The 25,118-nt window shown below is 47.9% G+C and overlaps 1 protein-coding gene across 2 annotated transcripts in view; it reads right to left on the bottom strand.

The window, feature by feature from the left end:
• Nucleotides 1-281, bottom strand: part of MECR (mitochondrial trans-2-enoyl-CoA reductase) — a 25,279-nt gene extending 24,998 nt beyond the window's left edge. The window contains exon 1 of one of the 2 annotated variants that reach the window (XM_024204823.3): nt 122-281. In XM_024204823.3, coding sequence (XP_024060591.2) covers nt 122-270 — 149 coding nt within the window. In that variant the 5' untranslated portion in view covers nt 271-281. The remainder of the gene's footprint in view (nt 1-121) is intronic. The other variant, XM_024204824.2, reaches the window with a different exon arrangement.
• Nucleotides 282-25,118: the final 24,837 nt, after the last annotated feature.

Here is a 25,118-nt window from a genome sequence, read left to right as displayed (position 1 = left end):
CCCCACACCTCCTCCAGCCCTGCTCTACCCCTGCCCCCAGTGTGCCCTCACCTGCCGCCTCCAGCCCTGCCTCGGAGCCCCCTCTACCCCCTGCCCCCCAGCCCCGGGAGCCCCCCCTTACTGTAGAACCCGGGCCGGCTCCCCGTGCTGCTCATAGACCAGCGCCTGGGAGCGGGCCGGGGCCGCCGCCACAGCTGCCCGGGGGCGCAGGAAGGTGCCCAGGAGGGGCCGGGCCCCGCGGACCAACCCCAGCCCCTTCGCCAGCCGCATCCTGCAGCCGGGAGCCGCCACTGCCAGGCGGCCACTGCAATGCGCGTCACTGCCGGGAGCCCCGCCCCTCGCCCCAGCTAGCCCCGCCCACTGCCCGGGAGACCCCGCCCCTCACCCCGGATAGCCCCGCCCACTGCCCGGGAGACACCCCCCCGCCCCTCGCTCCAGATAGCCCCGCCCACTGCCCGGGAGACACTCCCCCCTCCCCTCGCTCCAGATAGCCCCGCCCACTGCCCGGGAGACACCCCCCTCCCGCCCCTCGCTCCAGATAGCCACACCCACTGCCTGGGAGCACTCGCCCCTCGCTCATGTTAGCCCCGCCCACTGCCTCAGAGACCCCGCCCCTCGCTCAGGTTAGCCCCACCCACCCCTCTATTTAAAGTCACTGAGTGATTGGCTGTTTGGTGCTGCCAGGGCCCCGCCCTTCTCAAGGGGACTGGAAATGGGGGCTTACACCAAGCCTGCTGAGTGGGGATGTTGCCTCTGGGGTGCAGGGCCTAGGCTGGGAATTGTGGGGCATCTAGGGGGCTGGTGGGCAGAAGGCAGAGATTCCCTGGAGCTAAAACCTAAGAGAGCAGCCCCCAACCCCAGTGGGTGCAAGGCTGTGCCCCTCCAGGCACTGTATGGATGGGCACCGCCAGTTAAACACCCACTGTTTGGTGCAAAGAATCTCTGAGCCTCCCCGACAGCTCCACTGTAAGCAGGGCCGGCTCCAGGGTTTTGGCCGCCCCAAGCAGCCAAACAAAAAAGCCGTGATCGCGATCTGCGGCAGCAATTCGGCGGGAGGTCCTTCGCTCTGAGCAGGAGTGAGGGACCGTCCGCCAAATTGCGGCCGAACAGCTGGACGTGCCGCCCCTCTCCGGAGTGGCCGCCCCAAGCACCTGCTTGGTAAGCTGGTGCCTGGAGCCGACCCTGACTGTAAGCTCCCTGACTGCTTTCCTGACTTTTTCCCCCCTTACTAAAAGCCTGTAGGAAATGAAATGCTGTGTTGCACCATCATCCCCGTTCCTACTTTTCTGTGAAGGGATCATTGCTGCAATTACTTACTATTGAGTGTAATATTATTGACCCCAAATGCTCAAAAATGAGGAGTCTGGACCTAAAAAAAAATTAATAATTTAAAAATAAATAAATATTGGGTTCTCTTTACTGGCCCTTCTGGTTTTACAGCCTTTTGGGAGAGTGTCATGCAATAACATGATTCCATCAGCTGGGGCTTTAAGAAATACATTAAAATCATGGGACTGTTTACATTAAGGAAATTTGCAAAGGTTTTGCTACAGCACTGGAAATTCCCCTTCCCCTCCACAATATAAATATGCTGAGCTGGTGCAATTTACTTTGATAAATTACCTAGCCACATCAGCATAAACTCCACTAATTCAAATTATCTAGTTACATTGGCGTAGCTATGTTAGTGCAAATTTTCCTAGTGTAGACAGGCCTGTAGTTTCCGTGGGATGACTCATGATGCTAAGCACTAGTAAGTTTTGGGACGACTGGGTTCTGAAGACTTACTTTATGGCTTCAGTTTTGCACATGCTGACCATTCACAGGTCCCACTAAAGTCAATGAAAGTTGTTTGTGTTCAGCAAGTCTGAAAACAGGCCAGTCCTGTCATCCTCATTCATGCACATTAGTTGAAATCAATGGGAGTTTTGCCCGAGCAAGGACTGCAGGATTAGCCTTGGATTTGCAGTGCGGATGAGCTATTGTTGCTGTTGGAATCTTTAATTGATTAATTTCCTCGCTTATTTAATAAATGAAACAGTGCGCTTCTTTGCATGAATATAAGTACATAAACACAAGCCATTTTCATGTTCCTAAATCTATTTCATGTAGCAGCAAAACTTTCTTAGGGCCAGATCCTGACAGGCAACGAGCATCAATGACTTCCAGAGCTGAGGGTGTTCAGCACCACACTGAATTTGGCTCTTAACAAGGAAAAACATTTTCTTGCAACTAGGTTTGCTGCTAACAAGTGTGGCTTGTCTGTAGGAAACGTTGCATACGAATGTTAATCGGATGCTTATTTAAAACAATAGATGCTTGACACGAATGCAATAAAAAGTGCTAATAGTAATTTAATTCAGTGTTTTACATAAATCTCTCCGGGGAAAGATCTCATTCTTTATAATTAAAAGCAATTATATAGGAGGAAAAAAACCTAAAAGAATAAAACAAAACAACCCACAGGGACACTAGAATGTCTCATTTACAGATCGGCTTGTCACAACAGGCCAAATAGCATTTTTAAAAATAATTTCTTATTTCATGTATAGATTTGACTTCTTGACTAAACTGTAGAAACAAGTCAATAAAGCATCAGCCTTCTCCCTCCTCCTTCTCTCAGATCAGGCTACAAGTAAATGAGGCAAACTGCAGGCAAAAGTATTTGGCGTAGACTGGGGAGCTCAGCAGGGAATACAAGGTGACTACTTTTGCTGTTCCAGCACCTCTGGAACAGCGTAAACATTTCCTGCCTGGCAGAACATTGGAGAGGAGATGAAAAAGGAGCTGAGGAAATGAAGGAGGATTTCTTGGCACTATCCAATTAAGAAATGAAAAAGCCAGGAAAGATCTGAAACTTGGCTGGGCTGGAGCATGGCTGCTTCGGTCTTTGAAGGGGTATGATCCCCCGGTGAAACATTGGCTGGGAAGGTAGCAGATCAATTACCTTGACAAGCCAAGTCTCCCAATGATCAATTTCCCTTTGAGACTTTTCTGATTGCTCTCAATTCTGTTCCTCCAAGCTCTGGCTTTTCAGGCAACCACGTCAGCTCATTTGTACCAGCCAGCAACCTCCTTATGCCCTTTCTAAGGCCAATGTCTTTCTTGGCTTGGTTCCTCTCCCCAGTTGTCCCCGCTTTCCCTGAAAACAAGAATCTCTTGCAGCTTGTTACCTCTTTGTCCTGGTCCGTTTCTGTGCCTCCATCCTTGCTTAATGCTGAATTCAGAGCCCACCTTCCAGTGTGTAGTTGCTATTTGCCTGTTATTCATCTGTATGCACTCCAATCCCAGAGCCCACCAGGTTACGCAGACTGATTTGGAGCCGCTCAAGATGCATAGTGGGTTAAAATCCACACCGACTGAATGGGAAGCATCCCAGAAAATATTGGGAGAGCAGATCATTGGACCCAAAAATCAGTCCGTTTTTCCTTGGGCAAACTCCTCTTTAGTGGGAGTTTTGTCTGAGTATAAACTAATTAGAAACTGAGTACGACCTCCAGTTTTGGGCCAAGTGGGATTGCAAAGAACCAGTCAATTACCAGCAATACTGGCCAAAGCTTGAAGTACCAGCACTGGTCTATACACCAGTGTTTGGTACTACCAGCTGCATGGGAGGAAGGCAGGTCTGGTGGTTAGAGCACAGATCTGGGTTCTGCCCACAGCTCTGCTACTAACTTGTGGTGTGATCTTAGCCAAGTCATCTCCCCTTTCTGGGCCGCAGTTTCCCCTGCTGTAAAATTGGGATAATAAGATTTACCTGCCTCAAAGGAGAGTTATGAGGCTTACTTCATGTTTGTAAAGTGTGTTGGGATCCTCAGCTAGAAGATACAAGAGAAGAACCAAGTATTTTTGTTAAAAAGGGAGGGAACATCTTAAAATGAAGCTTACAGTGACAGCAAGGCTTAAGAAATACCATGCAAATAAAAAGATTTTGCCTGGTTCACATTATGGACAGAGCTGCGTGAAATCAAATTACTGTGGGGGCAGAGATCAGCTATTTTAGAGGTGCCCTGGGAACAATCTCCTACTGTGCCATTGCAGGGGTTGGATGAAAAGTTGGTGCAATGAGGTGCATAGACACATGAGAGAAGCAAAGTGTTTTTCTTTATATCTTTGATGGCACTGGATTCGGAAATGCGAGCTAGCTTTCGGAAGACACCTCCCATCTCTGGGCTGTAGAGGGGTTTGTGAGCTTTGATGGACAAAGTAAAGGCAGGGACAGTTTCCTAATCAATGAAAGTAAGTAACCCCATCCTCACCCCCAAACTAGGTGATGACAGGAGGATATGTGGATGCATTCCTTCTTATTTCCCAGTTCCCTTCCCACCACTGACCTGTGTGGGCCAAGTCACTTTCAGTCTCTATTTCCCCTCCCACCCTTTGCTTGTCTTGGCTCTTTAAATTGCATCCTGTTTGGGGCAGCGGCTGTCTCTCACTGGGGGTTTGTTCAGCATCTAGTACAAAGGGGCCCTGACCTCTGTTGCAACCCCTTGTTCTAATATTAAATGGCAGTGTGGAGTAGGCTTGTGATAGAACATCTGACCACTAGGAGCGAGAACCACCAACTCCTATCACCTAGGCCACTCCACAGCAGACGGTAACTGCTTTCAGTTATTTCTGACCGGTGCTGGCTTCTAACTGATAAAGCGGTGTAAGCCAGTGGGCCAGCTTGCCAGCCAGTGCATCAAAATACTCAGTGCCCCTAGGATTCCAGACCCTTTTCTTTAGGGCTTGATTTTTATTTCTCCCAAATAAGACAGTTTAACATAAATTCCACCCACAATCCACATCCTTTCCCTTGCCTGCAGGAGCCTATCTACTTCCTGCGGGTCTCACTCCCCAGCCCCCTGCCTGGGAGGTAAGGCAAGTCCTTCTACTCGAGCTTTCCCCCAACAGACTGGCTCCCAGCAGGGCTGCGCTCTCAGGCCCCCAGCCTGGGCACCACGGAGAACCTCCCTGCACTCAGCCTGCCCTTTATAGCCCAGCAGGCTTGGCTCTGAGTCCCAGTCTTCTACCCCGTGACCCTGGCACTCCCTTCACCTGGGAAGGTGAGCTGAGCCTGGCACAGGGTGCAACTGAACCCCAAACCCTTTCAAGGTTAGCTCACCCTGCGCACCAACGTGAGAGGCTCCCTACCCCAGACCTCCATCCCTGCAGCATCTGCTTTCCCAGGGTGTTCTCTTCTCTTTGATATTATTGCTGAAATGATCTTGTTTGAATTGAATTAAAATAAAATGAAAGAGAAAGCACTTAGCCGCTGAGCGATATCATTGCCACCGGCCTTTTCAAGCCCCTCCGACTGCTTTCGATTTAGGGGATGTTTTTGCCCAGACTATACTGCAGCCTTTTCAATGTAGTGCTTTTCTTTTATGATGCCAGTTTGTTTTCTTAGTGGCAGTTAGTTTTGTGGGAGCAGGTCAGCCCACTGGCCCTGCCTGTGCCAGGTACCCCCTGTAGAAAGTTCAATGATGGGGGTTGCTAGCAGTGGACTCCCCCTTGGATCTATCTCTGGAGGAGGGGGTGGGGAATGCTGTTTCTTTCCTGAGTAGCCAGCAAATAGATGGGCCGCCCTGAGCCAATGCTCCCAGTCTGAACACATGGCACGCTTTGGGGAGGTTTGGGCTTCCTTATGGTTCAAATCAAACTCACATCAAAACCACCCTGAACATGTTTCTGGCCAAAACGTGGTTCCAATCTGGGAGAACTCTGGCTCATTTCTATAAGGAACATGCCGACGGTGGTGTGCTGTTTCGGGTCCAGCCTGCTTCCATGGGAGTCTGGCCAGTGACATGAATGGCAATGGCAGAGGCCCCTCGTGGGGTAGGAGAGAGAATAAAACAATTGCAAAGGGCTAGCCAGGTCTTCATCCCCAGCTGTGGTTTTGTGCCAGCCCCACTAGGTACATCCAGCTCCATTGTCTGGGAGGGAGTAGGTCACCCTAAGCAATAGAAAGGCAAGAGCAATAAAAAGGGAGAGACGGATTTTCAATCCTGCCCGAGTTCTTCAGTGCAGTGTGCCCGGGTGGATGATAATAATAACTGTGATGGATCTGCAAAGCCGGGGCTACAGCTCCCATCAGCTGCTTCCCCGCTGCACTTCCCTGGCCAGGCAAGGTCCTGAGCCAGAAGGTGGTCAGGCTCTGGGAGTGGGAGCCACATGGCAACAGGGAAGCCCCTGGAGCTGTGGCCAGAGCCACATGTGGAACAGGCTCTGAGTGCCAGACATCACAACTGGGTGCAGGTGTAACCCACATACCTCTTGGGTGTGGTGTTCAGGCCCATCTAGTGGCACCAAGACCACTTAGAAAACAATTAATGAGTCTGCTCTACAGCCTTAGCTAAGATTGGCTTTTAGCTCATGCAGTAGAGGCTCAGGCCTAAGCTCTAGAGGTCCCAGGTTCAATTCCACCCGCTGACGACCGGGCTCTGTCAGCGTTACACAGGTCTGTGTATGCCTTATGGGGGAGCAGGAGCAGCGCAAAGGGGCTCCAATGAGAGACACTGATTGAGCCCAGCTGGGGAAACCCCAATTGCTTTAATTTGCTTGCTAGAGAAGGGACTGGAGAGGGCAGCCCATACACTGGGCCTGAAGAGCCCTGACCCTTGACGGGGCTGCCCCAGAGACCCAAAGTGGAACCACTGCTGCTTACTTTGAACTGTCACTGTTAAGCTAGGATATTTGCAACCTTCCCTTTCCGGCCAGCCCTAGAAAAACCTTTCCCTTGGCCCTGTGTCGGAGTGGTTATTGGGATCCACCAGGGCTAAGGTCTAGCTGCTGACGTGCTTACTGTGCTTGCCTCTGAGATGCAGCACACCGGGCAGGTTACTGGCACCCTAGGGGACATGGGGTGCAGAGCAACCCCAATAATGACATAATGAATAATGTCTTACATGCATTTCATCTCGCTTGTGCTCACACTGATTTGCATCTGGATGAACTGCCGGGGGGGAGGCCTAAGAGGTACCTGATCCATCGGGTTAGGGCAGTCAAAGGGGATTGGACGTGATGCTGGCTTGTGAAACTGACGTGCCTTAGAATCATAGAATATCAGGGTTGGAAGGGACCTCAGGAGGTATCTAGTCCAACCCCTGCTCAAAGCAGGACCAATCCCCAACTAAATCATCCCAGCCAGGGCTTTGTCAAGCCTGACCTTAAAAACCTCTAAGGAAGGAGATTCCACCACCTCCCTAGGGAACCCATTCCAGTGCTTCACCACCCTCCTAGTGAAAAAGTTTTTCCTAATGACCAACCTAAAAAGAGAGAAGTTTTTCACCCCACATGGTGAACTGTGTCACCCCAATGAGCCATTGGCTCAGGGCACGTCTACACTTAATGCGCTGCTGTATTGATTTAATGAAGATGCTCTTCGCCGACGGGACAGAGCTCAGTCCCGTTGGCATAGTTAATCCACCTCCCTGAGAGATGGTAGCTATGGTGACAGGAGAAGTTCTCCCGCCGACATAGCACTATCTCCATGGGGACTTAGGTCGGTATAATTACGTCACTCAAGGGTATGGATTTTTCACACCCCTGAACGACGTAATTATACTGATATTGGTCTGTAGTGCAGACCTGGCCTCAGGGGAACTTTGATTTCATTCCAAAGGCACTTTCCACACTCTAGATACAGGAATTATTACAACCATCACTGCCCTGCAGCCACCTCTGGGGTGGAACAGAGGCAGCTGGGTGAACAACAGGCCTACAGAGAGAGGACAGGGAATGCTGGTTAATTAGGAAATGTAGAGTCAAGTAACTTGTGCTGAAGCGAGCCAAGGGCAGACGGCTTGGGAGAATCACATGATTAAACATTCTCTTGTTCTGCAATAGCTTGGATGAAACTTGGCAAAACTCTTATTGACTCCACCAGGGCCAGGATTTCACCTTGCATATTTACCACGTTATGATCCTTAGGCTGATGAGATGAGTTTCAGCCAAAGGGGTGTTTTATTAAACCCTTGAGACTCAGTTTCTCATCTGTGTAACTCTGCTGACATCATGGAGTTTGTCCTGATTTACACCAGAATCAGGAGCCGGGTGAGGGGAAACTCCAAAGTCTGAATCCAGAGCCTTATAGATTTAGAATCTCATTGATCCTTTATTTTTAGTAAGACACATGTCTTTGAAACCCAGCTGGAATATAGCTGTCTTTGCTTAAATGGTTGTGTTGTGGAAAAACGGCCATGTGTTGTGTTTGGATCAGAATCGCCTGAGGCCTTTTTATGCTCAAGCATGCACGGGGGCACCAGCGAACTGGCAGTGCCCCCGAATACAGATTTTGAGTGGCTTATATAGAAAAAAAAACACAATTAGTAATACATACTTTCTTATCAACATTATTGCCATATTTGGAATACATTTTCCATAAAAGGGAATACAGGTCTGTCTCATCTTACGCTGGGGTTACGTTCCGCGGTCAGCGCGTAAAGCGAAAACCACATATAGTCAAAATTACATTGAGTGTAATGGCGGGCGGAATCGCCCGCACTACAGGAACAGTATTTAAATTGGGTTTTTTTCTCTTTTTTTTGGTTATTTTTTTGTTTTTGCCGACCGCGTAAAGCTGAATTCGCGCATGTTAAATGCGCGTAAGATGCGACAGACCTGTATAGCATAGAAAGCTTTCCTGTTATTCTCAATTTGCCCTTTGCAGTTATAAGCTTCCCCTAAAACTACCAGTGGGCAGTTATGAATCACAAGCCTTGTGATCATAGAAAGTTCTGCTTTTGTACTTTTCCTTCACCCTGCCTTCAAAAATCCCCTTTCTCCAAAAACCCCCTTCTTCCAGTTAACTTGACTAATGTTCAGGCCCAAGCCAAAATACAGGCCCTACCTGAGCCAACCAAAGTTTAGGCCTAGCAAATTTTCTACAACAGTTGTCTGGTGTGCATGTGTGTCTGGAGAGGGGATCTGTGTGCATGCATGTATATGCACCATGTGTGAACATATGTGTCTGGGGGTCAACGTCACAAGGACACGCAGATACAGCAAGAAAAGGATCATTACCCAGTGGATCCATAAAATGGGTTGCAGCTGCCTAGGGGGACAGAGGAGAGGGGCTCCATCAGTTTGCAGGACAGAAAAGTTTCCTTGTATCCTATGGCACATAACTAAGGCTTTAAGGAAATCATGAGCCCAGATTTTGTTGTGGAAACTGCAACTTTAACACACACTGCAACTTTTTAAAGTTACTGCAAATTTGAGCAGCGCTATGACCCCTGTGCCAGGTTGAAATGCCACTCACTCACTGGGCTGCTACGCCACCCACTCAAATTTGGCCTGGCCACCTCTCTGTCAGGACAGAGGGGCGGCTGGGCCAACTTTGATGGAGTGGCACTGTGACCAGGCACACTCAAATTTGGCCCAGCACCAAAACCACAATTATGACAAACTGTAGCCATAACTTTTGAACCAAAAAAATCACAAATGGTCTTGTACAGGTTAGGGCCGGTCTAGGTTTCCTTGGTCCTGCCTCAGCGCAGAAGCTGGACTCGATAACCTCTCCAGCTCCCTTCCAGCCCGACATGTCAATGATTCTGTGATTCTATAACCACTTTTCTCATTGTAAATAAGTTACAGCTCATTAGTTGCATGCTTGTCAGACTGAAAAGTAGGTGACAAGAGCTACCCTAAAGCAGTGGCAGCGTTGACAGAGCTTCTGCTTGAGAATCAGAATGATACTCGAGGAGCAAAATTTGCCAGACAAGTGTTTTGGCTAAATGCTTCCTTTGCACTGTTACGCTGTCTGCAGAATTTCATGTCTGCAGGTTTCCAGCGGAGTGGGTTGGCTTTGAAGTACTGAATTGCATTGAAAACCCACCTTGATTCCAAACTACAGGTCGGAGAAACAACCTGCTTAGTATGTTAAGTACATAAAAGTAAAGGTATGTTTGGAGAGCTGTATATTAGCATCCTCAAGGTTAATTAAACAATTTCAGTTGTGAATCCAGTTCCCTCGGCTTCTGTTCAGCATGCAACAGGAACACAACATCTTTGCTCTGTGCAGTCCCAGCCTGCTTGTCTCCCCACCATCCAGCTGAATGTGGCTCGGAGATCTAACACTCCATTCCCTCTGCTTGCAGGAGATAAGTTCTGTGCTTGCTCAGCTAGTGCACGTTTCTCTTGACCTGAGCCCCAAGGAAAGTTTGGTGGCACTTGAAAGCCCTGGGAAGAGCCTGTATTTTGAGGTTTCTTTTTGCAGGGTATGAATTTTGTTTGTGAGCTTAGAAGGCTGGGCACATTACAGGTATGCATAGAGAGCGTGTGTATTAACGATGGGTCCAATGCAAAACACTCGCAACTTTGAGAGAGTTTGATATCTGAACCCGGATCTGGGCCCTAATTCCAGAAATGACCCCCGTTGTTCCAGAGGGCTGAATTAAAACCCTGGATCCAAACACCCTAAACATTGAGGTGTTTGTAATCTGGACCCAAATTTTGTGAAATGCATGTCCACAGCTGACCGTCTGACATGCACACATGTACGTATGTCCTGCAGATGCTGACACACACAGCTAGCTGTACCATGCCAATACGCCTGTACACTGCTAAGAAGTTAATAGCACTCAATCACTGTAGATCACATGCAACATTGCCACCTCTTGCGATTTTATCACCAGCTCCAAATATATTCCGTTTTCTTAAAGCCCCAGCTCCTGCAGCCCAGCATCTCAGTTTTCACTGTTTTAAAAAGAGTAAGTTGCTAGCCCTCTTGGTTGTGGAGAAAAGCCTGAAATCATGACCTGAATCTGACATGAAGCTTATAAACCAAGAAGTCAAATAAAAAGAATCCAAATGTTACTATTATTTTTTAAATCTAAAGATTTTTAAGCCAGCCTCATGACTTTTGGGGCCAGACTTAGGGACTTTGAATGCTAGGAGTTGGCAGTACTTCACATGACCCTGTGCCGACCAGTTGGCTTGTGCTTGGCAATCCAAGGAGGTATTTTACATCCATTTAGAAAGTAACACAAAATGATGCTGAACAAACTGGCCCTCTCCACCCACTCTCCAGTTGGCTGCCTCCCTTTAAGTAGTAGTCCTGTTTTAACACCTTTTGGCTACATCTAAACTGCACACCACTTGTGGGGTGTGTCAGGTACGTGTAGTGACACCCATGAAAAGCAGGCTGCGTCCACACTGCGTTGTGTAGCTACATGCATCACTGAAAGGCTCTGGTGGGGGAGGCAGCGGAGAAAGGCTTGGCAAAGGGGAATTTCCGGAGGTTTTCCTTACTGCCTTTCCTCACCAGAGACTTACCATGCTGCCAGAGCCTTTCCCTGCTGTAGCAGGGAAAGGTGCTGGCAGCTCCCTGAAGTGGGGAAAAGCTCCAGCATTGGGGAGGCAGCAGAAACTTTGCTGCTAAAGATAGCAGTGTAGACAGGAGAGGCAATGCATGGTGAGCTAGGGGTCACCAAATGAAATTAATAGGCAGCAGGTTTAAAACAAATACAAGCAAGTGTTTCTTCACACAACGCACAGTCAACCTGTGGAACTCCTGGCCAGAGGATGTTGTGAAGGCCAAGACCATAACAGGGTTCAAAAAAGAACTAGAGAACTGGATAAAATTCATGGAGGTTAAGTCCATTAATGGCTATTAGCCAGGATGGGTAAGGAATGGTGTCCCTAGCCTCTATTTGTCAAAGGGTGGAGATGGACACAGGAGAGAGATCACTTGATCATTACCTGTTAGGTTCACTCCCTCTGGGACACAGGATACTTGGCTGGATGGACCTTTGGTCTGACCCAGTACAGCCGTTCTTATGTTCATATGTTAGATAACTTCATGGAGGTTAGGTCCATCAATGGATATTAGCCAGGACGGGCAGGGATGGTGTCCCTAGCCTCTGTTTGCCAGAAGCTGGGAATGAGCGACAGGGGATGGATCACTTGATGATTCCCTGTTCTGTTCATTCCCTCTGGGACACCTGGCACTGGCCACTGTCAGAAGACAGGATACTGGGCTAGATGGACCTTTGGTCTGACCCAGTAGGGCCGTTCCTATGTCATGTAGAGAGCTGTATAGGATACATACCCACAGGGTTCAGGTGTGTCTCTACTCTCTTCACCTAAGCAGTGCCTCACCGTCTACACTGCTATTTATACCTTTGCTGTGGGTAGTGTATGTACTCTACACTCCACCAAAAGGAGTGTGCAGTGTAGCCATACCTTTTAACAAACATGACTGTAAATTCTAGTGTACTGTTGAGTAACAGAGTGCTGCAGCCTCGGGTGAAACACCACTAGGAACAAATGTAAGGGTAGTGTCTACACTAGAACAATCGAGTTTCAAAACAGTTCAGCACCAAATCTGGCCATAACTGTAACAACGGGAGCTGCCAGGTTCTGGGCCCTTTGGAAAATCTGCTCCTTAATTAGGTGCCTGAATGGGAATGAGCTAGTATTGCCAACTCTTGTAATTTTATCACAATGTTTTGCCTAATGCTCTAGCTCCTAGAGTCAGGTGATTACATCAGACTCCCAGCTTCCACTGAAATGAAATTTACATTTCTAGCCTTCCCGGTTGCAGAGAAAAGCTTGAAAACATGAACCCTAAAAGCTCAAAATTCACAAGGCAAAAATAAAAAAGAATTCCAAATGTATTACGTTTAGATGGCCATGATTTTTAGGCCAGTTGTATGATTTCTGGGGGGCTGACTAATAATTTTTGAATGCTTGGTGTTGGCAATACCACTGAGGTCTTTTGAAAATCTGCCCCCAATTGTGGGAGCTCAGCACTTGAAAATCTAGCCCGCAGTAACTTGCCTACACCACAAAGAGTCAATTGGCAGTGCCAGAGATAGGACCATGGCGTCCTGACTCCCAGCCACATCCTTAAAGGAACATCTTCAAATCATTTTTGTCTAATTGACAAATATTTTAAACTCTCCAGATTCCAGAGCACCATTTAACAAGCAGCAAAGTATTTGGAATAAAAACGGGCTTTTGCTTGTGTCTTTATGACATGTAAAGAAGGCCTTCCAGATGGCTTGCTGTGTGGAGAAAGATTTTTCCCCCCCCTTACGCTGCTTATTTTTATATACGTTATAAATGCATATCCTGGCTCCCTGGAAGATTCCATCATGACTAAAGAACGAGTAAAATGACATCAAAAAAGTTAAAGAGAGTGAAAGTTGAACACTGGAGGGACAAAGGGAATTTTTAACCAGGCTATTTACAACTCTTAGTTTTTTGGTGTTGTTTATACTAACTTCAACGACTAATTAACTTTGTGGAGAACAGAAGTCACTGCGAAAAATTCAAACATCTCCACCTCTTCAATATAGGTGAGCCAGCTAACAATACACATCCTAATAGATTCTCCATCAGATCTAGAGTCAACCTGGCTGATATTTCAGTGATTTAAAAAAATCCGAAAAATAATAAATCAATCATCGTGCAGACCTTCTTTGTGCACCATAAAGATTCAAACAGAGACACAAGCCCAGATGTAAAAAAAAAAAAATTCTTTGCAGAGATGCTGATCAGGATTTTTCTGCTCCTCTGGTGATGTTTGAAGGAAGGAAGAGACTGATTCTAAAGGGGAAACAGAGAAATTGACTCTACACAAAGTGCTGTCAAAGTTGTAAGGTAAACTAACGGGGTAGGAAAGGGAAAAATAACTTCTCACTCACTCTTTTCAGTAACATAAAACGTAGGTGTCCTTCGTAACATGAGTAGGTGTAAACAATTTTCAGACACAAATGTGATTTCCAAGTTGAAGGTGTCCCTTGAAGTACCAGACCAACCTTGCAAAGTAAAACGAATAACTAAATTATTTCTCCCAGATCCCACGATCACGAGATGGGCAAGTATTTTTTGTGACTGGTCTAGTCAATTTTCCGGACGTTGTGTAGGGCTGTGTGGTATTTTAGAGTAATAACGATAACACCTCACTCCTTTCATCCGTAGATCTCCAAGTGCTTTACAAAGGAAATAAGCATAACTCACCCCATTTTATAAATGGGAAAACAGAGGCACAGGGAGATGAAGGGCCAGAGCTGGAAACAGAGCCAGGTCTCCTGAGCTTTAGGGCTGTCCCTAGACATTTTGGTGCCCTACGCAGCCCCCCTGCAGGGGGGCAGCAGACTTGGGGGGCAGGGGGGAACCACCCCCCAGCACAAGCCAGCGGAGCGGGTTGGGGCCAGATTGCTCCACTTCCTGACGTCCGGTGAGTCCAGGGCAGGCCCGACCACGCACTCATGGGGCAGCGGGAAATGGAGTGATCCGGCCTCAGCCCGCTTCACTCTGCTCCCAGCCTTGGGGCTTGGGAGGCAGGGTGACCCGCCCCCCAGCACTCACCAGCGGTCTGGGGCCGGGTCGCTCCACTTACCGCTCCCTGGTGAGTGCAGGGCAGGCCCGACCCCCGCTGCAGTCCTCAGGGGAAGGAGCGGAGTGGGGCAGGGCTGGAATGGAGCATGGGCAGGGGCCATGGGGAAGAGCCGGAGCAGGGGCTGGAGCAGCACGCAGTTGCGTACTTTGCGTATGGGTAAGGACGGCCCTGCCTTAGTCTATTACTCTGTCCCCTTGGCCACACTCTAGCCACATTAAAAACAAATCTCTGTATTTTTAGGAGTAAAATAATACACATTTTTAGGGGCTTATAATAAACTGGGGTTGCCAACCCTCCAGGATTGTCCTGGAGTCTCCTTATGTCATGTGATTAGACCCCCAGGAATATGTCCAACCAAAATTGGCAACCCTAATCATAACACTTGAATTCTGGGCTGTGGATAACTCTTGTCTGTCTCCCAGGGTGCTGTGGGACTTAAAGATTTTGTAAAGCAGGTCAAGATGCTCTGATAAAGAGTGCGGCATAGATGCAAAGTGCTAGAAAGTGCTTGGGTGGAGAATTTTAAGCCCACCCATATGGGAATTCAGACCCATGCTCTGAAAAGAGGCTGCAATCCTGTAGGAAAAGCACATTTCTATGCATATTTGCCCTCCTACACATGCTGGCTTGCAAAGAAAAAATCAGCTTAGAACGTGGGCTTTTTGTTTTGTTTCCGTGAATTGGGGTCTTTATAGGATCACAGGTAGAGAATCAAGTCCTTCCCCTTCCCCTTCTAAATGTAGACAGGGAGAGAGAGAGAGAGGCTCAGAAAACAGTAAATGCTATTTATTAACCCTTGCATTACCAGGTGATTTTCAAGCTTTTTTCTAATAATGGATTTCTTCCCCTGATGAGAGAAGCAATCCTCTTGTATCAGTGGTGTAGGGATGTTTTGTGAGTCAAGTTAGGAAATGCCAGAATTAGGGTTGCTACTGCAACCTCAGTTCTACCCCTTGTGTGTATGTGTTATAGTACGTACTACGGTGACCGATTATGTTAGTGCACCGGGACCAACCAAGAACAGGGCTCCATTGTGCTACCCCTTTCTTCTGTGTTCTTTCCTCTTATTTTCTGATTCCATCCGTCTTTCCTCTGACCTGCCATTCCTGTCTCCCCCACCCGCACCCCCTCATCTCTGCCTCCTCCAACAGATCCAGAGCACGCTCTGCCAGGCCTACTAGGGTAGCCGCTTGATTCTGACAAGGCTCTGAAGTCTGAACTGCTGCTCTTTGGGGAGGGCGGGCTCGGAGCTTGGGCACTTTTAAGCTACTTTGGAGATAGCGCTGGCTTCTTTTCTCCACTACACCAGACAGGAGTGTGCGGGCAGGTGATGGTTGCCTGTGCTACTGACACCTCCAGGAATTCTCTCATTGCTCCCAGAGGTGCTGAAGCTGCTTTCGGAGTTCATAAATTTGGATGCTGTCAGGTGAACAATCCAGTCTTGGGCCAGTGGGCAGCTCTATTGGGGTTAATGGAGTGCCACTGGAACGAAACTGGTGTAATGTGATGGAGAATTCACTTCTATTTCAGAACACATTTCCTCGGCTGGGGTGCTATAACAGATTATGAAAAGCGAAACAATGGAGAAGATCTGATTTACTTTTTGCCCCTTTGCAATTTGCTTTTGGACAATGAAAAGAGAGTCATTTTTAGTCACTTTCCGGGGGGGGGGGGCATGCCCTAGTACAAATGCTGCAATGTAGGGGAATGGTTGTGAAAAAAATTAATTCCATTGGAATTTAAAATTACCCGCTTGTCTGAAGAGGAGGGAGAATGCCGTAGAGCCCTAGAAAGGCTCTGGGGCTGGGGACTAGCACCCCGTGGGAAAGACTATTTGGAACACTCCAAAGTAATCTGGACTCATCTACTTATATGCCCACCCCTCACTATAGTATCTGAGCAGCTCCCATGTAGTAACGATCTGTTCTCACAACACCCCTGGGATGGAGAATAGCGTTATCCCCGTTTTTCAGAAGGGGGAAAACTGAGGCACCAAGAGACTAAGTTACTTGCTCAAGGCCAGAAAGGAATCTAGGGTTGCCAACTTTCTGACCGAACAAAACCGAACACCCTTGCCCCACCCCTTCTCTGAGGCCCCCCCCCGCCCCCTCCCGCCGTCACTTGCTGTCCCCCCCCCCCCCACTCAGTCGCTCATTTTCACCGGGCTGGGGAGGGTCCCTTTTCAACCAGGTGTTTGGTTGAAAACTGGACACCTGGCAACCCTATGGTGCGGCAGAGCCAGGAACTGACTCCTAGGTCCCAGCCCCATGTCTTAAAAGTAACTGCAGGGGAAAACTCAGGCTCCGTCTACACTTAAACCTCTGCAGCAGCATAGCTACAGAACTGCGGCTGCACCAGTGTAGACGCTCATTCCAGGACGGGAAAGATTCTCCCCTCACCACAGCTAATCCCCCTCCCCAGCCAGTGGTAGCTAAGTGGACAGAAGAATTCTTCAGTCAACCTAGGGCTGTCTACACCAGGGGTCATGTTAGGTTGGCTTAACCGTGTTGCTCGGGGCTGAGGATTTTTCACACCCCTGTAGCTGGGTTAGTGCAGACCGGGCTTTAGTCTAGTTCCCCAGTGAAATGAGCGATACTGACAAAAGGACTTTATTTGCCAGCATAACTGCATCTGCACCAGGGCTTTTGCTGGCACAGCTATGGCATCAGAAAACCCCCGCCCCAACCAACACGGCTATGTTGGCAAAACTTTTACGGGCAGCCCAGCCCTTATTCCCATAGGGGATTAGGAAGGTTTGCCAGCAGAGCTACACTGATAAATTATTTACATATAGACACAACCTGAGCTATCCCAGTATAGCCCCCTTTATACCAGCATAACTACCTCTATGCTGGGTGTGTGTATGGGGGAAGTTGTGCCACTTTAACTATACCAAAGCAATGAAACTTTTATAACTTTAGGGTGCAGACAAGACCTGGTATTTTTAAAGTTAAGAAACAAAACAAGGACAGTTGTAATAAATAAATAAGCCACTTTCAGGCCTCCTTTCCCCCCCCATAAAGAAGCAAAACAGAGCTTAGGCCTAATTACTTAAAAAGCCTTTGTAACTCATCTGTAACCACCAGACCACGCTTCTCCTCCAGAAAGACGTAGGCCTGCTGTATACACCCGAGTTGTACCACTTACGTGTCGTTAAAGCCGCTCCATCCCCGTAGCAGGGAATACAGCTGCTTGATACAAGTATCGCTGTTCCTGTGCGGGAAGGGGGATAAGCTATACCCAGCAGAAATACATTTATACCAGGATAACTGCAGCCACACAAGGGGCTCCACCAATAGGTCAGTAAAATCAGACCCCTAACTGCCTTCCTGGAGCCTTCCCCTATCTTGAGACTACCCAGAAGCTGGTTTTCCTCAGTCTCCTGACTCCCAACCATCTCTGCCTGAGAGAGCTCAGTCCTTGTAAGGAAAACCAGACTGTTTCCCAGGTGCACCTGCTAATTCACCCACTTACCACCTCTGCAGGTGCCAGCAGGGGGATAATTTAGCTCTCAGCCAGGCTCCTGTTAACCCTCTCCGGGTAGGTCTGTGGTGCTGTAGCTCGGGCTCTACTACATTGTTCAGGGTTGGGAAAAAAAATTCATGCTGTGTGCAGTAGTTAGGTTGACCTGATGCCAATTGTAGATGCAGTTAGTTTGCTGGAAGAATTCATCTGTCAACCTAGCAACTGCCTCTCAAGGGTGTGAATTTACTACAGCTTCGGGGCGGGGGTCTCAAGCTAAGGGACAGCTCCAGGGGGGCAGCTGTGGTGTCAGTGTTTGGCTCTGGAGCAGAGCAGTGGGAAGACCTCAGAAGGACTAAGGTTCCAGGCAGTCTGGGCTGGTGGGCGTGGTCTTAGTTGTGCTTTTTCTTTGGGAATTGCTGGAGAACTCCCAAGGGAATCCTGTGAGCCATGGCCCTGAAGGAAGGGGGGAACCTGAGAGGAAGATAGGCGTGCGAAGGGGCTAGTGGGGAAGGCCTGCAGGCAGGTGAGGTAGGAGGACGTGTGGGGAGGTGGGAACAGGAGGCCGGACTAGACAGACCTTAGCTGTTTATCAGTGGAACCAAGAGAAGAGAAGCAGGACCTGGGTTCACCTATGGGCTACCAGACAAGGTAGCGCAAAGACCCAGGAGAATGGAGTAAGGGGGGAGACTAGTGAGTTGGGACCTGGGCTGAAGACTTGGCCCAACTGGTTATTGGGCTCCTTGTTACCTGGAAGAAGTGGGACTAAAAGTGGCTTGGCTGGAGGGCTGAGTCGTGAGAAGAAGTAGGGCTGGAGGGGCCGTGGGATGAGGACAGCCTGCTGTGCCGTGGTGAGTGCATGCTGCTAGGGAGGCTGATAATGCCTCTTTTAACAGTGCCTTTGACAAGTGCTCTATAAATGCAGGCTATTGCTCGTCTCCCATGCTGGTGTGGGCGAGGCTCAGGAGCCAATTTTCTCCTCCCTTCCCACCCCCCTCCAAAAAAGAGTTGGAACGAGATGCGGCTCCTGACAACACGACAAGTCAGCATGTGCCTAATAAGCTGGAACTCCTGCTCAGCAGCCGCTCGGGCCCAGCTGCTGCTGCCAATTAAGGCCCTGAGACCGGAGGGGATTTGCTGTGTCAGTGTCAAGCAGGCAAGTCACAGCTCCCCAGTGACAGTTTTAAAATTCACCCTGCGTCGCTGTGTGGGTTTGAATTTGTGGAGCGCTTTGTTGGCCTAGGCGCCCCTTGTCTCCCTCTCCTATTCTCTCCTCTGCTTCCCCCCTTCTCATTTGTTTTCTGTCTCTGGTACCCAGCAAGGGCCCACTCCAGCTCCCCTGAGTCACCAGCTCGTGTGGTTGTTTTGTATGACTGGGAGCCTTTCCCAGCCTGCTCTACATACACAGCTCACCAAACTCCCCCCTCCCTGGGCTTGGGCTTTAACAAAGAAATCAGCAAGGTAACATAAAATTCACCCCAGGCCTCCTCTCCAGCCTGGGGCGAGGGTTGCCAATCCCCCAGGATGTCCTGGAGTCTCCAAGAATTAAAGATCAGTCTCTAATTAACGACTATGTCGTGTGATGAAAGCTCCAGGAATCCATCCAACCCAAATTTGACAATCCTGGCTGAGCTGCTCCTAGGGTGGCTTCTTCAGGTCTGTTCAGCCCACGCACCCTACTTCCCCTGTCCCCAGAAAGCCCCTGTCTTGCATCCAGCCCCTGTGTCACTGAGACAGCAGAACCCACTTCAACTTAATCCCTGGTTTAACACCATTGATCCTTCTGCACCTGGATTTACAGCAGGGGTGAATTTGGCTTGTTGGCTTAGACCAGGGTAGGCAACCTATGGCACACGTGCCAAAGGCGGCACGTGAGCTGATTTTTCAGTGGCACTCACACTGCCCGGATCCTGGCCACCGGTCTGGGGGGCTCTGCATTTTAATTTAATTTTAAATGAAGCTTCTTAAACATTTTAAAAACATTATTTACTTTACATACAACAATAGTTTAGTTATATATTATAGACTTCTAGAAAGAGACCTTCTAAAAACATTAAAATGTATTACTGGCACGTGAGACCTTAAATCAGAGTGAATAAATGAAGTCTCGGCACAGCACTTCTGAAAGGTTGCCGACCCCGGCTTAGACATTAACACCCCCTTTCCTCTCACTGGGTCAACTACTCTGTATCCTAATTATTCAGTGATTGGTCTAGCGGAAATGCTGAGCTTCTCTGGCACTGTGGATGGCACTTGAGTTGAACCAGTGTGGCACTCATTATATTCACCTGCCCCTGTTGCTTTAAGGAGTGAAAGTCTGCTAAGGTGGTCAAAGCGACCAGCTATTGAGAAGACGGCCAATGGCCAGGGACCTGGCAGGCATGTATCAAGAGTGCCAGGGATGAAAACAGGACTTGTACAGTGCAATATCCAACCAACCTCAGCCTTTTGGAGCTTGAGGCAAAGAGTTAATAATTAATTACACCAGCAAGATGAGATTCCTTTCCATATCATTAGAAATGTATGTATTTGCAAATCGGGGCTGGCAGACAATTTATGATTATTTTGTTAATGTATCTCCAGTAACAAGTACAATTTTCTGTGATTGATGATTTTTTCATCTCTTGAAATTGCATGGCTTTTAAAAGACACATGCAAATCTAATTTGTGTTTGGGGTTTTTTTGGGTGGTGAGGCATGAGAGGAGGGGGAATTGACTCTGCCTAAGCAAAGAGCTGTTTGCTAATTGTGGGTCCTGTTCCTCCAAAGAAGAAGGCCAGGGGATAGATAAATTATGCTGTTGGCTGCCTTCTGCCTTTCCTGGCTAATAACCATTATTGTTAATTATGAGCTGATGATTTATCAGGACCGTTGATTGATTCGAATAATTCCCGCTTGTTCATGTCCTGAAAGCAGAAGTGCTGCCAACGGGCTGGTGGATTTATTTTTTAAAAAGCACTAAGCAAATGTAACGCTGGTGAAAGGTGCTGGAGGGGCAGCGTCAAGGACTGGAGTTGCTCATCTGCCCCCACGTGCTAACGTGCCAATGTTCTGCAGCCCAGAGCTGGAGCAGACACCTGGGGTGAGAGGGGAGCTCACCCTCCATGCCCCATTGAATGCTCATCCTCTCTAGTGAGGTTGTCAGCAAAGGGAGAGCCCACGGAGGTGATGAAACTTGCTGTCTGAGCTGAGTTCTCCGCTGGCCATGTGTTACACGTGGGCCACAAACAGCTGTCAGATGGCTTTGTAGTCAAAATTCCCCCGTGGCAATGGCTTATCGGGCTGACGTGGCTAAGGCATGTTGGCTTCAGTAGGAGCCAGAAGACATCAGGACAGCGTAAGCTCTTCCATGGCTTCTGATGTGTATGTACAAGCGCCTAGCACAATGGGGTGCTGATCCTGAACGGAGCCTCCGTGTGCTACCGTAATTCTAGTAATGAGAATAGAACTTGGCTGCAATTGCTTATGTTGGCTTACATGCAGGTCTATTAAAATGTGTGAACTCCACCACTGGGGCAAATCAGGAACCTCTGTTGGCCTTTGAAGTTAATGCACCAGGGACCAGATCCTCAAAGGTATTTGGAGTTAGGCACCTAAATGTCTCTGAGGATCTGGGCCTAAATCTCTAGATAGGTTCTGCATTAGCAATGGAGTAAGTTATTTTTCAAGAGTACTTAGCACTCATGTTCATCGGAGTATTCCAAGGCCAAAAGAGACCACTGTGATCATCTAGTCTGACCTCCTGTATAACACAGGCCAGAGAACATCCCGAAAATAATTCCTGGAACTGATCTCTAAGAAAAACATCCCATTTTGATTTAAAAATTGTCAGTGATGGAGAATCCACCATGACCCTTGGTAAGTTGTTCCAATTGTTAATTACTCATCATTAAAAATTTATACCTTATTTCTGGTTTGAATTTGTCTAGTTTCAACTTCCAGCCACTGGACCACATTATACCCGTCTCTGCTAGATTGAATAGCCCATTATTAAATATTTGTTCCCCATGTAGGTACTTATAGACCTCAAGCCACATTCTCTTTAAGCTAAATAGACTCAAGGAGCTCAATCATTATAAGGCAGGTTTTCTAAACCTTTAATCATTCTCGTGGCTCTTCTCTGAACCCTCTCCATTTTATACTCCTGGGGGAATTCTGTGTCACTGAGTGTGCGCAGAATTCATGTCCCCCACAGATTTCTTTGGTTACCTGCAGAAAAATGACTTCTGACGGGGAAGTAAAGGGAAGCTGCAAGAGCAGTCATGCACCCACGCCCTGGCAGAGCAGATAGGTTGGTTTGGGCTTCCAGAGCAGCCAGTAGAGACACAAATCACCACCTGGAGAGGCGGGAGCTGGGTAGTCGTGTGTGTGAGAGAGAGAGAGAGAGAGAGAGAGAGAGACACACACACACACTCTGTCTCTCTTGCTCGCTATTACAGCATGCTCGGCCTGGAGGGGCAGGGCTTTGGGGTATTTCTGAAGAGGTAGGCGTGGGGCAGGCTCTGTTGCCTCTGGCAGAGGAGAATGTAGCAGCCTAGCTGGTTAGTGAATTGTTCCCATTGTTTTTAGTGAATTCCCCCAGGAGTATAAAACAGGTGTAAAAATTTAAGACTCCTTTACATGCCAGAGTGGTGTAAAGGACAGTATGGCCTTATAAATGCTTACGGTGCTTTAGTGATTAGAACTGGTCAAAATTTTTGGACTGAAAAAATTTCCTATCAAAATGTGCTCCATGAACTGTTTGCTACTGACCTTTCTGGAGATGGTGAGTAGCCAACATAAATTTTGAGTTTCAGTCCCCAGCCCTCATTTGCTCTTCGGTTGCCTATGATGTAACACAGCATATGGCTGCATATATTTGTTGACTAATAACTAGAAGTAAAGGGTCAACACTAGCTACATTACTATTAGACAGAGTGGGTTTGGTGATTTCCTCCAATGCTCCCCACTCCCATTCCCATCCATTGTATTGTAGTTTAAATAAATTACCAAAATAATTGAAATTAGCTGGATTATATTGCATTATTTTGACAAAGTATGCAGAATTTTGCAGAATTTTAAAATATTGTGCGCAGAATTTTTAATTTTTTGGTGCAGAATTCCCCCAGGAGTAAAAATTTTATCAACATCCTTGAATTGTGGGCACCAGAACTGATCGCTGTATTCCAGCAGTAGTTGCACCAGTGCCAAATACAGAGATAAAATAATTCCTTTATTCCTTCTCAAGATTCCCCTGTTTATACAACTCGGGATCACATTAGCTCTTTTGGCCACAGCGTCACATCGAGCACTCGTGTCCAGCGGATTATCCACGACCCCCCAAATCTTTTTCAGAGTCACTGCTTCCCAGCAGCGATTTTCCCCCAGCCTGTAAGTCTGGCTTACATGCTGTGTCCCTAGATGTATACGTTTACATTTACCCACATTAAAAAGCGTATTGTTTGCTTGTGCCCAGTTTACCAATCAATCCAGATCACTTTGAATCAGTAACCTGTCCCTTTCATTATTTACCACATTACACCCCAATTTTTGTCACCTGCCAACTTTACCAGTGACTTGGTTTGCTTCCAGGTCATTGATGAAAATGTTAAACAAAATAGGGCCAAGAACTGATCCCTGCAGGACCCCATGAAAACACTTACTTGGTGATTCCCTGTTTACAATTATATTTGGAGACCTATCAGTTAGCCAGTTTTTAATCCATGTAATGTGTGCCAGGTTAATTTGATATTGTTCTAGTTTTTTAATCAAAATGTCATGTAGTACCAAGTGAAATGCCTTACACACATCTAAGTCCATTACATCAACAATATCACAAATTGGGTTGATAAAGGTAATTTCATAAAAAAAATCAAGTTAGAGTAACAGGATCAATTTCCCATAAACCCATGTTGATTTGCATTAATTACATAGAATCATAGAATATCAGGGTTGGAAGGGACTACAGGAGGTATCTAGTCCAACCCCCTGCTCAAAGCAGGACCAATTCCCAACTAAATCATCCCTCTCCTTTAATCATCACTCTTCTTTAATTCTTTATTAATCACGTCCCACGTCAGACACTCTATTACCTGGCCTGGGGTTGATGTCAGACTCACAGGCCCATATGGGTCATCCTGTTTACCCTTCTTAAAAACTGGCACAGCATTAGCTTTCTTCCAGTCTTCTGGAACTTCCCAGGATGCGAAAACACTTTGCAAATGTAAGTATCATTATCCCCATTTTGCAGAGGGGGTAAACTGAGACACAGGGGGGAAGTGACCTGCTTAAGGTCCCCCAACAGGCTGGTGACAGAGCTGGGAATAGAACCCAGGCATCTTGTTTTCTCCACTCCCGGTCTAACCACTAGACTTTGCTGCCTGCCTGCCTGCCTCCCTTTTGTCAGCAGTATCCATTCTATATTGCTTCTTGTTTCTGATTTGGTGACTCAGCTGTTCTCTCTTGTGAAACAGCTCCTGCCATCCTGTTTTCGCCTCCCAGTATATGTGGCGTTTTCTGTGTGTCTATTTTTATCTAGCTCTTGCTATTTTCGATCATAGCCCTATTACTGAAGGCCAGAAGCTGACCCCGAATAACCCATGGGGCCTGTTCACAGCTCCATGGCAAACGTTTGGATGAAACTCCTTTCTCGGATGGATTGCGTGCAAGCTCAGCTGATGCGGCTCAGCTAGGCATGGTGTTGTGATTCTGCTCTTCTTCCTCTAGATGGCAGTAATATCTCAAAGCCTAGACACCCTCCCAGACCTGTATACTTACTGCGCAGGCAAATGGGTGAAGCGGCCCCATGTAAGGAGACTAGGCGTGGGTAGGTGGGAGGGACACGCCAACTCCCTTAAACTTTGTTCTAAAATCCTCGTCTTCTGGTGCCCGCCGCCTTGTCCTCCAGCCCCCAAAGGAAAGTGACAGATGGGCAGTCTGACACATCTATTGCTACAGCTAAGCCCCAGGAGATGGCATCCGGCTACTGGGTTAATTGAGAGAGACCCTGAGCTGATGGGGTGGGGGGTGACTGGACAAGCATGGCAATAACAGAGCCCTGGTTTTAGGTGGAGGTGATGTGACTGAGCAGAGTTTAGGGGTTGGGCGATGGCCATTCACTGTCCGACTGGGCCGCGCTAGTGGTAGCGCCATGGCTCTGGGTGGCAGCTGGGATTGAACCCAGGACATCTGGCTCTAAACACAGGAACCTCTACTGCAGTGATGGGCAACCTGCGGCCCATCAGGGTAGGCTGATTGCGGGCCACGAGACATTTTGCTGATGTTAACCGTCCGCAGGCACAGCCCCCTGCAGTTCCCAGTGTCCGTGGTTCACCGTTCCTGCTCAT

The sequence above is a fragment of the Terrapene carolina genome, unplaced genomic scaffold (assembly GCF_002925995.2).
Source record: "Terrapene carolina triunguis isolate 2854851 unplaced genomic scaffold, T_m_triunguis-2.0 Scaffold236, whole genome shotgun sequence".
Taxonomy (NCBI): domain Eukaryota; kingdom Metazoa; phylum Chordata; order Testudines; family Emydidae; genus Terrapene; species Terrapene triunguis.
The sequence above is the reverse complement of the archived record's forward strand: the minus strand, read 5'-3'. Positions and strand labels throughout refer to the sequence as shown.